At 43.8% G+C, this 13,966-nt stretch overlaps 1 protein-coding gene across 2 annotated transcripts in view; it reads left to right on the forward strand.

Moving 5' to 3' along the window:
* The window catches only part of LOC133019549 (polypeptide N-acetylgalactosaminyltransferase 10-like), a 90,956-nt gene that overhangs the window by 35,489 nt on the left and 41,501 nt on the right, over positions 1-13,966 (forward strand). For both annotated transcript variants that reach the window (XM_061086072.1, XM_061086073.1), the window contains one exon: positions 1,341-1,507. In XM_061086072.1, coding sequence (XP_060942055.1) covers positions 1,341-1,507 — 167 coding nt within the window. The remainder of the gene's footprint in view (positions 1-1,340; positions 1,508-13,966) is intronic.

The raw sequence follows: 13,966 nt of genomic DNA on the forward strand, positions 1-13,966 counted from the left end.
GAATAGAGCTTGTGATAAAGAGATAACACTTCGCTGGGATATCATCATCATGGACGACTTGACAGCTCCTTAAAGTGAAGCCAGTGTCCCATGGTGGCTCCGCCTCCTCCATGTTAGTGGATGGGACATGGATCAAACTAAACACAGCAAATCCACAACAAATACATGTTTAAGATGTTTTCTGGTGTCATGTTCCGAGGAGTTTCATGTTTCTGTTGCAGCTGAGACTCACGATGGGTTTAATGTGTGTATCTGCAGGACATCGACCCCCCCCCCGCTCCATCCTCAGATAGCAGAAAGGCTTCATGTCCGCCTTGTGGGAGGAGACGGAGTTGTTTGTCCGTCTTTAGACAAAGTCACAGGCACAGACCAGGAGTTAGAGGTGGACTCGTCAGAAAGCTCGTCCAGCTTTGAAATCCTCTGAGCATGAAAACAGAAATGACTTCTGCTGCTGTGGAGCCTCCGGCCTCCATCACGTGCTCCTGCATGCTGCACACAGTTTAAGTCAGTGGGGGGGGGGGGGGGGGGGGGAGCTGGTGTCTCTGTTTGACGGGTGGCAGTGACAGCAGAGTGACAGGTGTCGTGACAGCCAGGTGCCACATCAGTGCTCGGGGGGGGTGCAGACCTCCCAGTGGCGCTCTGACAGCACGGCAGGCCGGAGAGACTCTGAGATAATTAATGTCTGTGCAGATCCCCCCCCCCCCCCGACTTCTCAGAGGGGGGGGGGGTGGGGAGGAGACGAGTGGAAGACGAGTCAGCAGGGGGTGCGATTCATTACAGGGTTTTTAAAAGAGCAGCACAGTGAAGAAGAGCAGCGTCACTGATTCCAGAGGATTTTCAATCCCTGCTGTCGAGTGGGATTTGAATATTTGTAATATATAATTATAATATTTATATCAACAGTATAGATTTTAATTTATTGAAAATGTTACACGTTGGGAGTCTTGGACTGTTTTACTTTATATCACATAAAAGGGTTTAGCCATCACATTCCCTTTGTGACCAGACCCTTCATTTCTCCCTTTGACATAATATATTGATTTGTTCACGCTGTTGCATCTGCGACTCTTTGGAGCTAAACTTAGATTTTCTTGTATATTTTGCAGCATTAATATCAGGTTTTCATTCTGCTGTATCTGCCTGTGATGGTGCCTTTGCAGCCAATCTGCCATTTCTGTAGTTTCACTCCAACAGGTGGTAATAGATACGTTTGGTGTTTTCTACTTTTCTTGTAACAATGGATTAAATGGCTGTTAACTGGGAATGACAAACCCTTCTCTGTTTCCCTGGCTTATATTTTGTTTTTGGTTTTGTGTGTGTGTCTGTGTGTGTGTGTGTAGCTGCCAACAGAAGCTGTATGCAGAGAAGCTTTCCAACACCAGCATCATCATCCCGTTCCATAACGAGGGCTGGTCGTCGCTGCTGAGGACCGTCCACAGCATCCTGAACCGCTCGCCTCCACACCTCATCGCCGAGATCATCCTGGTGGACGACTACAGCGACAAAGGTACAGAGGACACACACACAGGCACACACACACACACACAGGCACACACTCTCTCTCATCACTGACACACACCTGCGAACCGGAGAGCAGCTGCAGCCGGGGGAGCTTTTAATAACTGGGACTTTCTAGACGTCTGTGGCCTTTTCTCTTTCCCTCTTTCTCACCCACAAGCCGAGTCACTTGTCGTCCAGTGTTTGTGAACGAGTCGGAAAGACAAATACCAGCTTCAGGAGAGGTTTGCGTGTGACTTTTGTTTACCATACGCAGGCTGAGGCAGTAAAACACACAACACACACACAACACACACACACACTGGTAAGTCTGTATTTCAGAAAGCTTCATACTTTTAGCTCTAACAGATTTCTAACCTGTTTACTTTTTACTTTGTTTAGTCTATGAACTAGTTTGAAATGCAAACCCTCGAGCTCCTTCACAGGCTACATGGAGATCACATGATTTGTCTGTATTGCTATGCAGAGGAGGGCTGCAGTCTCCTCTGAGCAGATGGTGATGATGAGGACGTTCTCTGACCCTCGCTGGTGTTATCGAGGTCAGCCGGAGAATTATCCAGTTCCTGGTGTGACTCGGTGTTCCTCACACAGACGCCCTTATCAGTCTGAACTTGGGAGTTAATGTACAGCTCTGATCCCTGCACGTAATAAATCGGAGGACAAGTGCAATATCATCAGCGAGGTCTGAGTGGAGCCGAGGAACCAGATATCCATCATGAAGCTGGTTCCCCCGGCCGCCGCGTGACGCATCATTTCCTGTTCACTTTTCCATTTCCTGAGATGTTAAATAATGCAGTAAAAGCATACCGAGGGAGGAGGAGAAAGAAGGGAGATGAAGGAATATTTTTTATTTGACATTCAGAGTTGAATATTACACTTTCATGGAATTAGAGATGGAGTTCCGTCAAACCCTCCCAGTCACTTTCACCGAGGCAGATAACCGGCGCCGCGGCAGCTCTAGTGACGTGGTTTTGTTTTGGAACCTCACCGTCGACACGAGGCAGATAAAGAATTGATGAGCTGCTTTTCCGGCTGCATTTATATATTTTCCGAGGTGCTAATTAGTGTCTGCTTTCTGCGATGTGTAATTATAGCTTTGCTGCCGAGCCGCGTGCATCAGGACCAGCCCCCGCTCTCCTTTTCAAAATCATAATTAATACAACTATTCATATTTGCCTCAAAGGATACCCGGTGGTTATTTATTTGTCTGTGGAACAGTTTCTGTTTTATGGAAGGGGGAAGCTTGTTGGGTTCGGTGGATATCGAGTGAGCTCACAGGTGTGAACTGAAGACGTGCACTGCTTCTGGTTCAGCCAGCGAGCTGGAGGAAACCAGCAGAGTGTGAGGACCTGTGATGGTGTCAGCTGGGGACTGGTCATCAGATTCCAGGCGGGAGTCAGATAGTTTTCATCGGGAGTCTTCATATTTTTATTTATTCCCCACTGTGCTCTGCTCTTCCATCTTTTTTTACGCTGTAGACCAGAGGACATTCCTCTGTTAAAGTTCTGCTTCAGAGTTCCAGCTTGTTACGACCATAAACCCGACATATGATGTTTCAGTCTTTCCTTCCTCCTTATTATTTATATACGTTTTTTTGTGAATTTAAAGTTCTGCAAGGTTAAAATGCTGTCTCTGCTTCCTGTGATTGGTCCAAACTATTCAGAAAAGGGTTTTCACTTGGTTCAGTTTGATCCGGACCCAGACTTCCTCTCCAAGTCGCTCTGAATCTAAGTCCTTCGGTAAGAACTCTGGTCCACGGCACCTTTCACACGTGACCTTGTGGTTCAGACTAAACTGAAAAGTCAGAGGATCTGGACCAAACCAGGCTGGAGGGAAAGAGCCCTTAAAGAAACAGGAGAGGACAGAGGCTGGATAGTCTGAGGAAAGTGAGTTTCCTGAGCTTTAGAGCATTAGAACCCTAATAACACTTATTAAAACAAGAATAGCACTCAGAGAAAGCCTTCCTCCACAAAGACTAACCCCCTATCGCACCATGTTAATGAAAGATCACACAAATCCTTTAAATATGAGCAGAATACGTCTCCTTCCACAGTGAAAAACACCTTCTGAACAGTAAAGTTTACTGTAGATGGATGAAAGAAGCTTGTGTTTCTCCTGTGAACTGAACAGAAAGTCGTCTTTAGCAGCTCGTGTGTTAAACAGCAGCATGTAAAGTGAGCCTCTGCATCCCGATTGTTACACCATCTGCATTTGTTGTTTCATGCCTGGTGGGGTGTCACAGTTGGGGCTAAAAATGAAAACCCATTACTCTGCTAAACAGTGAAGTCACAATTATTTATCGCACCGCAGGCACAGACCCACTCCTGGGAACAAAGCCGTCTCCTTGCACTGGAAACAACTGAAACCAAATTTTCAATTCGTCAAAGTATTTTCAGCTGCATTTCAGGAGTTTGTCTTCATATCACATGATCATCGGCATCATGTTATGCAGATTCTTCCATATTTTAAGGTACTTTAAAGAGGAAAGCTGAGGTTCTAAGCTCAGTCCACGTCTCCAAACTTCTTTTTTAATATTTTTGAAGCAGAACAGAAAAACAGTAATGCATGTGGATGGGTCATGCCCTGGCACGGCTAATAGAAACCTGCTGTCTGATTGTGTGTAGTGTTCTCAAACGCTGCCGCTGTCACCCCTGTGTGAGAATCAAAAGGAAAACCTTCGCTGAGGATGAAAACTGAGACGTTCGGGTGGATCACAGTCGAGAGTCGACTCCTCCTGACTGAGGAAATTACTTGAGTAAGTTGCAAATGTGGAAAAAGCCAGCCGGAAATCACTGGTTTGAAACTTGACAGCTTTGAGGGGGAAAAAAGGAAAACAAAATAATAAAATACTTCCCATTATTTTCTAACTTTAAAGAAACTTACAAGTCGTTTGTCTCTTTTTTGCTGTAACAAGTGAATTTCCCCGTTGTGTGGATAAATAAAGAAATCTAATCTAATCTAATCATAATTAAAACCGGCTATCGCATAAATCAACAAACCTGACAACTACAACTTTTTGACATTAATCAGGTGAAAAACACAATTTATCAAAAGACGACTTCTTTATTTTGTCCTCAAATGCAGATTGAGGACAGAATATTTCTTTCATTAGGACGCCTTCGATAAACGACCTCAAACTTATATTTTATACTGTTTCTTCTCTAACTCGTCGACTCTCCTCTGCTCCGACCCACTTGGACGACCACGTGTCCGTCGGTGTGATGTCCATCATCAGTCTCTTCCAGGGATCAGATCAGCAAAGCTCCTAAAGCTGACGCCGGTGGATCTGCCGGCTCTGAGGTCGCTGCCGCTGTTGGCCGTCATGTAACTGACCTCGCTGCCGCTCCACCCGATAATCTCCCGCCGCTGTTGCCTTGGAGTACTCGACTCGGTAGAAGATTGTCGTCCGCAGTAAACATGTTTGAGTGTCTTTCCCTCAGTCGCCGAGCACGTGTTTGTTTCCCTCTTTTCATCCCCATTCCCACGGACATTCAACAATCATGAAGGAAGAAATCTATCACAGACACGGCACACGGACCAATTCCACTGTAGCCTCGGAAAATAATATCCTGCACCTGCTGGGTTTTGAATAACGGAAGAGACTGTAGAAAAAAAGTAAAACATCACCCGCTGCTTTTCTGATTTCTGTTGCTCAGATGTGACGCTTCTGGCTCCAGATGAAACCTTTATTTTGTGGATGAAAGAAAATATCAACAGATAGGCTGTCATTACTAGGGATGCAACGATTAGTCGTGCCAGCTGATCGTCGTTGTAATGGAGGATCCTTTGTCGCTTTGGCATCGGATGATGAGGGACCACGACCGAGGCGGCAGCTGATAATGGATTCTAACTGGCGGCGGTGGACAATGACTGTGGATTATAGTGGATCCCATCCTGATGCTGGATCGTGGTCTTGCTGCTGGCCAGAGACTGTGATTGCAGCGGGACTGCCTGACACATAGTATTGAAAAAATGTTTAGCCTAATGGATGCTGCTAAAAATTCTGATGATGTTTTCTTACACTTGACATCTATTGCACTTCTGTCCGTCCTGAGAGAGGGATCCCTCACATGTGTCTCTCTGAGGTTTCTACATATTTTTACCTGTGAAAAGGGTTTTTAGTAGTTTTTCCTTACTCTTGTTGAGGGTTAAGGACAGAGGATGTCTCACAATGTTAAAGCCCCATGAGACGAATTGTTATTTGTGAATGTGGGCTATACAAATAAAACTTGATTGATTGATTGATTGAAAAATCGATGACAAAAATAGTCGCCAACGAATTTACTCGTCGAAGAATCGTTGGTAACGTCATAGCGCGTGTTTCTCGTGCCGCGCAGCGGAACTAAAGGTCGTTTTACCGGAGGTGGAGTGAGCCATCTCGCTCCCTTCCTATCTCTGAAAGTCGCGCATGTGCAATAGCGACGAAACATGGACCAATGGCAGCGTCGCTGCCTCGCGCATAGCCTCGCGCACCAGGAAGTAAAAAGTTCGGGAGAACTCCACTCTTGACATGGCCCGAGAAAAACGACCTGCAGTATCTGCACAGCGGACCTGCTCTCCATGGAAGCAGGACATGCGCGTGTGAGGAGGAGGCACGTGTGACATCGTAACGGAGACGATGCGGACTCGCCTCTGTCAGATAGCCTGTTAGCTAGCTTGCTATATACCTGTGCGCAGGATTCTAGAATCCATTACAACAATATGGTTTAAACTTTTTTTTAACGAGTTTAAAAGCGAAATGTTATATTATTGCCTGACAAACATCTTTTTTTAATCACAATTATTTAGTCCGAAGAAGACTGTAGTTTCGTTTGTTGATGTTTTTAATAATGTTATTTTCCCTGTCCTTTTTTGTTAACACGAAAAATGGATACTTGATTTTTAGTTTATTTTTAGTACCAGCACTCGGCCTGTTCTTGGTTCACAGTAAAAACGGAAACTTAAATTTAAATTATTTTTTTTTATTAGCCCTTTGCCTGTCCTTTGTTTTAAATGGACAAAAACTTGATTTTTCTTTGCTTTTGTGTCAACAGTACCCTTATATGCAGCAAAGTTTATTAAAATACTTTTTTTTTAATGAAGTATCAATCTTTATTGTCTTTATTTTCAGTCATCACATGCCTTGAGCAACCTCAAGCTAAATTTAAAAGCTGCTTGCTAAATAATAGCAATTGAGAATTTGTGTCATTCATAATCCGATTAGTCGATTAATCGTTTCAATAATCGGTGACTAATCAACTATCAGAATAGTCGTTAGTTGCAGCCCTTACCCAAGGCTGATCGCTAAGTGTCATACCATTAACACCAGATTTATAACTTAACAAAATAACTATTATGCAAACCAGAATACAAGGAGAAACAAGGGCTACGTTGTAGCACTTGCGGGCCTCAGCACCCGCACGTTGAAGCCTGTTGCGGTCGGGGGAGAGTGCGAACGATGACCAAGCGCACGCCTCCGCGTTGGATGCGTTTTCCTCTCTGTGGCAAAGATAAACGCTTCACATTCCCAGAAGTTGAAGTTGATCTGATGAAAGCCCTATGAGTTCGTCAAAGTACAAATGTGGAAAATGGCCAAAATAGCCATTAAAGTCAAAATGGCGGGCTTCCTGTTTGGTCTAGCATGTCTATCCAAGAGACTTATTTGTTTTTTATGAAAAGACATATGTCCCTATATATTTTTGTAGATGTCGGCCAATCGTAGTGCCGGGGCTGACCTTTAGGGGGCGCTAGCCAGTTATATTGCCAGGCCCATTCCTTAAAACCATCTGAATGTCTGTGGGGGGGGGTGGGGGTGGCTACACACGTGTAGTTTGAAGGAGATAGACCTATATACAATACAATAAAATAGGGCCCCCCCCCCGCTTGGTGCTCGGTTCTTTCAAACACAGTGTAATTATAGATTTCTGTCTTTACAAAGTCAGAACTAAATATGTGTGATAAAGGAAGGTCAGTGTTTGATTGACAGCTGATCTCTGTGCGGAGCAGAAACGTCCCCACGACGAACTTTGATCAACAAACATGGAGACAAAATAAGTTAAAGATTTACACACAGAATCTAAAACATAATGACTCAAGTCTATTTGAGTTTACAGAACTCAGCTGTGTCTCGCTCATTATTAACCCAAACTCCAGCATAGAGAGGCTGAGTGAATGTGGTCTGGACTCTGTGGAGGAGAGTCATGGTGTCAGAGACTCTGTAGAAGGACAGAACACCTGCTCTGTGATCCAGGTACACTCCTACTCTGGAGGACACAGGACCTGACACTGGAGTGTGGATGTTGTTGTAATAAAAGTAATAACTGTTTCCATAACAAGATAACTCCCAAGATTTATCATTGTATCCAAATAAACATTCATCTGAGCCTCCTGCTCTGCTGATATTCTTGTATGTGACTGCTACACCAACTACTCCCCCCCCAACCTCCACCTCCAGCTCCACCTCCCAGTAACAACGTCCAGTCAGACTCTCTCTACTCAGGACCTGATACCAATAAGTGAATCTGTCTGGGTGATCAGAATAAGACTGATCTTCACTCATACATGTTACTTTTCTGTTTCCCTCAGATAATAATAGACTTCTGTTTGCTGTGTATCCAGTGTGATTTCCTGTGAATATTTTAAGAAGTCAGCTCTGGTCTCTGGCTCTGGTTCTCGCAGTAAAACATCCACTTGAGACACAATCTGTAAAATCTTTGTCTCTGTCTCACTCAGAATGTCCTGTAGTCGACCTCTGACCTGGGACACAGCTGCTGTCACGTCCTCAAAGTCCCTCAGAGGACGGATCCTGATGCTGGATGAGTGTGTAGATTCACTGAGTGGTGACAGTGAGGGGTAGTTGTGTAGAAGCTGGTTGTGATCCTCTGTGTCTGAGAGCTGCTTCAGTTCATGGTCTTTCCTCTTCAGCTCAGTGATCTCCTGCTCCAGTCTCTCCTGAAGCTCTCTGACTCGACTCACTTCAGTTTCCTGCTGGGATCTGATCTGCTGCTTCACAGCAGAGCTTCTTTTCTCCAGCAGACGGATCAGCTCAGTGAAGATCTCCTCACTGTCCTCCACTGGTTTATCAGCAGAGCCATTGACGGCCTCCTCCTCCTGTTGAAGCAGCTTCACGTCTTTCTCTGTGTCCTGGACTCTCTGCTGGATTGTTTGTTTCCTCGGCCCGAGTTCTCTCTGCCTCTCAGTCCTTTCTGCTGCAGCTGACACTGTGTCGTGGTCTTTATGTTCCTCCACAGAGCAGAGATAACAGATACACTGCTGATCAGTGCGGCAAAACATCTTCGTCACCTCGTCGTGACGAGAGCAGATGTTCTCCTGGAGCTTCTCCGAAGGCTCCTCCAGCTTGTAATAGTGTAATATACTGTACTGTACATATACTGTAATATTTCTCAGTAAATGGTATTCTGTCCACATGCTTTTGAGTTCTCCAAACCAGGCACCGTCAACCTGTCTATCGTCTTCAAGACACTAATGGAATGGTCTCCCTGACCACCTGAGGGCAACACAGACCCTGGACTCTTTTAAGACTGGCCTAAAAACCTTTTTATTCAAGAAGCCGTTTTTACTTTGAGTTGAGTTTTTAGGACTTTGATTTTAACTATGTACTTGTGGCACTCTGAGATCCTCGGATGAAGAGTGCCTTACAAATAAAATGAATTATTATTACTAAGTTCAACACCCAACCCTCACTTGTTCTGAATTTACCTTCCCATCCTTAGGGATACAAAATATAATATTTAATGAACCTAATGATTCAGGTGACTTATATGCACTGTAATGCCACACATCAGTCATTGCATTAATTGTGACCAAACAACATTTCTTTGTGTCTCCATGAGAACACAAAGTGTTTTCAGTTGCGGTCATTAGGATATCGTTGTTTTCTTTTAGGGGAGAAAATGGAGGTTTGCAATATTCCTGCAATATTCGCCTGGAGAAGCACAATTTAAAAAAAAGGCCTCATTTTAGATTTTCCTGCTTGACATTGTCTCATGAGGAAGATTTTACTGCTCGTCCATGAATCATATTTCTGCTCTGTCAGCTCGAACTTATCAGTCATCGCTCACTCGTGCTCTTTTACTCGTCCAAGATGAAATGGTCGAGATTAGGAATATTTCTATCTTTGCTGCTTTTGCTGCCTCAGTAAAGCTTCTTCCAATACCAAGAAACCACTTGGTTTAAAAAAAGATATTTTGTCAGCCCAAGGACGGCCTCGTATTTCCCTTTCATATCTCATCTCTGGCATGTTATTGGGCTCAGACGTCTTCATAGCAGAGTTTCATTAAAGCAGGGCCGGTGCGAGTCCAGCTGTATCCATCATGGTTAACTGGGGTCTGTCACAGCAGGACCAGGGAGCCCGGCTGCTCCAGCACCTCCTGCGATGGAGACGTGTCACCGACTCCAGACGGATCGTCCAGTTACTCACCTCCACCGCTGAGTTCTGCTGGAAAAACTGTGGAAGTTATCATTTGGGAGCGCTGACTGTCAACATGAGAGATGTGTGTCGTCGAGGGAAACGCGACAAATCCAACGAGATACTGATTCTGCGCCGAAGTGTTTGTGTTCAGCGAGCGGAATAACATGCAAATTAGTCGTGTATATCTGGATGCTAATTTGTTGCTCGCAATTTGAGACGGTTATGACATGTTCCAAATTGGGTTATTGTGTTTCAGCAGGAGAAATGAAAGTGCAGCGCAGCGTGGAGGGAGGGAGGGAGGGAGGGAGGGAGGGAGGGAGGGAGGGATGTGATAAACGAGGACGAGAAATACATTTACACAGAGTGAGAGCTGGAACAATCACGATGTATGACACAGCACTCGGAGGGGGGGGGAGTGGGAAGAGACAGAGAGACACGGGGGGGTAATTAGGTGGATGCTTTAAAAGGGAATTAAGTAATTTACGACCTTTTATAAAACGGTATCAGTGAAAGGTCGACATCAGCACATCACACAACGGCCTGGATTAGACAGAAATATTAAAAGGCACCTTCACAATGAAAGGAATGAAATAGGCGGGATCCAGCGGAGGTGTGGTGATGAAGAACTAATTCAACACACACACACACACACACACACACACACACAAACACACACACACTTCGCTGGCTGTTGTTTTTCTCTTAGTGGGAGATGAAAGTGCTGAGACCTCATTTGCAGAAACATCCTCTCGTGTTTTGAGGATTTAAAAAAGGTCAATTCACTGATGTTAGTCTAACTTTCACTGCCCCCCCCCCCCCCCCCCCCCCCCCCCCACTGGGCTCTACCCCTTTGTTTTGTGTGAGGCCTTGAAGGGGAAGTGATGCCTCATGTTCCAATGTGATGTAGTGTTAGTAGCCCTTTAAACACAGCTTCATCCTCAGTGTATTCAGGAGCCACATGAAGACAAAGGCCTGGAGAGACACTGTGCTGTACGATGGCGACTTAAATGTCTAAACTTATCATATATTTATACATTTTATGAGGTAGAAATCAAATCAAAATCAAATCAAATCAAAGTTTATTGTCCCAAGCACCATTGACAGCATCATTGGAGCAGTGAAATTCTTGGGACATGGCAGGCAGCATCTACACAGTAGACCGGCTTTACAATTTATTTTTTTAAATGACATAACATATAACATATAACGTATAACAGCAAAATGAAGCAGCAGTTTACCGGGTGAAGGAGTGGGGAATATTAAATTTAAAAAATATGAATATATATGTAGTAAGTACCTAGTAAGTGGGACCTGTGATCTCGTGACCTGGCAGGCAAGGGCTTTACAGAATAATAAAAAAAAATGTAAAAAAATAACATAACATATTACGTCTAACATATAACATAGCAAAATGAAGCAGCAGTTTACCGGGTGAAGGAGTGGGGAATATTAGATTAAATAATATGAAAATATATATGTAGTAAGTGGGACCTGTTATCTCGTGACCTGGCAGGCAAGGGCTTTACAGAATAATTAAAAAAAATTGTAAAAAAATAACATACCATATAACATATTACGTCTAACATATAACATATAACATAGCAAAAATGAAGCAGCAGTTTACCGGGTGAAGCGGGGGGAATATTAGATTAAATAATATGAATATATATGTAGTAAGTACGTAGTAAGTGGGACCTGTGATCGTGTGACCTGGCAGGCAAGGGCTTTACAGAATAATAAAAAAAACAAAAAAAAACAAAACATACCATATAACATATAACCTCTAACATAAAACATAACATATAACATAGCAAAATGAAGCAGCAGTTTACCGGGTGAAGTGGGGGGAATATTAGATTAAATGAATATATGTGTAGTAAGTGTATTTGTATGGATGTTGGAGCAGAATGTACATGGTAACTGTTCAGAGGGTCCCAAAGATTGTTTCTACGTAATCATTGGTCAGGCAACATCCAACAGGGTTATGAGTCATGTTTAACACATAAATGTAGATTATTTTGACATGAGTTTGGTAATGAAAGTGATATTAAAACCAACATTAATGTATTTAATCAAAAAGAGAAGTCAAAGGTCATCAACCAAGACTAAAGGAGAGATGAGTGGGAAAGAGAAACCCAGAGTAGAGGAATGCAGTTTGATAAAGACGGAGTAAAGTAGAAATACAAATATGTTGTGGACTGGGAAACCTGCCCAGCTACAGTCCAGTGTGTGCTCCAGCAGGGTGAGAGAGGGGGGGGGGTCAGTTCACTCTTCATTAGGCTGTAATTGAATTTCCTCAGCCCATGCAGGGAGGATGTTCCGCCCTCGCTCGCCCTGCAGGGGGGTGCTCCCTCTCCCCGGCTTCACAACCTCCTCTCCACACTCTCAAGGTTAGCTCGGCTAATAGGCTGCTTCCTGCACGGGTTCCCTCCGCTCGCCATCTGTCAACTGCATGTCTGACGGTGCAGGTGTATGCTCCCCCCCCCCCCACCACACACCTCTGGCCCGGAGCTAACAGCTGACACACGGCTGTGACTCGACGAGGGACCAGCAGCGTCTCCGTGTCAGAGCCGACGACACAGACTGGGATGGACTTCATTCAGCCGAGGAACCAGTTGATGAGTAGAAACATCAACGAGCATCACAGCTGCAGACCGGCTCTATAGGGAGAACAGGTTTTTGGGACAGAGCGGTTTATACGTCCTGTCGATTGTTCCAATAAACCCTTGATCATTAGTAGTGGTGGGGGAAAAAATCGATTCTGTTCAGTATCGCGATATTTTGCGTCCGCGATTATATCAATACTGTAGCATAAAGTATTGCAATATTTTTTTAATTTTTAATTTTTTTAATTTTTTTTTTTTTAAACTTTATTTACAAATATATACAAAGCATGACAAGGAGAGTTTCAGAGTTTAAAAGATACCTAGTGTGTATGAGGAAAGGATGTTCTCCACTGCAGGAGATATAGTAACGTTCCAGAGGAACTTTAACATCTGAGCATGTTGACCAACTCCTTTTTCTGAACAAAAATGCCAATAGTCCCAAATGAATTTAACATTTTGGGTCATGACCTTGCAGCCAACTGGACTGGACTCTAGTAGTACACATTTGTTTATTTTTCTCAATTTGATTGAAGCTCTAGGTTACTCTTATTTATATGATTATTCTCAGGTTTATGTTACTCTATTATGTCTGCTTTATGTTACTGTATTTAAATAATTGTAAGTTATGTGCTGGGAGCTCAGTGTTCATGTGAGAGGTCTCCTATTCAGAAAATAATGACAAAGGTCCTGTGTCCTGAATGTTCAAGGACAAAGTTTTTGCACTTCAGTTAATGTGTAGAAGACAATGTTGTTCACAGAATTAAATGTGACATTTGAAGTGAGTTGAGCAGTCTCAATTTCCTCATTTTTTGTAATGCCTTTGAATAATATGGGGGACATGAATCGCAACATATCGCAGAATCGAATCGCAATACTTGCAGTATCGCCATATATCGCCATATAATTGCAATACTATTGAATCGTCACATTTTTGCCAATTCCCACCCCTAATCATTAGGTGAATGTTTGAAACACCGATGTGGTTCTGTTCGCCTTGCACAAGAGAAAAGTCTCATCACAGCTTCAAACACCTGGATTATCAACATGGCAACAAGCTTCTGCTCGTAGATCCCTACTTATACCTGATTGTATAAATGTTCTTTGGCCCTGTGAGTGTTTCTCTCCTGCTGCTGTCATGGTAACGACTCATGGTCGTGTCACAAGCCGTTTATTATCTTATTGTCAAGTTGCTTCTGTGAACGTTTCTCAAACTGCTGACAGCAGCAGCATCACAGGCCAAACAGACAGAGAGAGTCGTTGTGTTAAAGCCGACGCCACAGACTGCACTCTACATCCTAAAGTTAATATGTGGATGCTTGTTACCGTGGTTACTGCCTCCAGGGCTGAGATATCAAGTGAGTTTTGGTGTCCAGCTCATTAAACACCTCATGGAGTTTGTATCTTTTATTGTCTCGAAACAATTCCTTTCCCT

The sequence above is a fragment of the Limanda limanda genome, chromosome 14 (assembly GCF_963576545.1).
Source record: "Limanda limanda chromosome 14, fLimLim1.1, whole genome shotgun sequence".
Lineage (NCBI taxonomy): Eukaryota > Metazoa > Chordata > Actinopteri > Pleuronectiformes > Pleuronectidae > Limanda > Limanda limanda.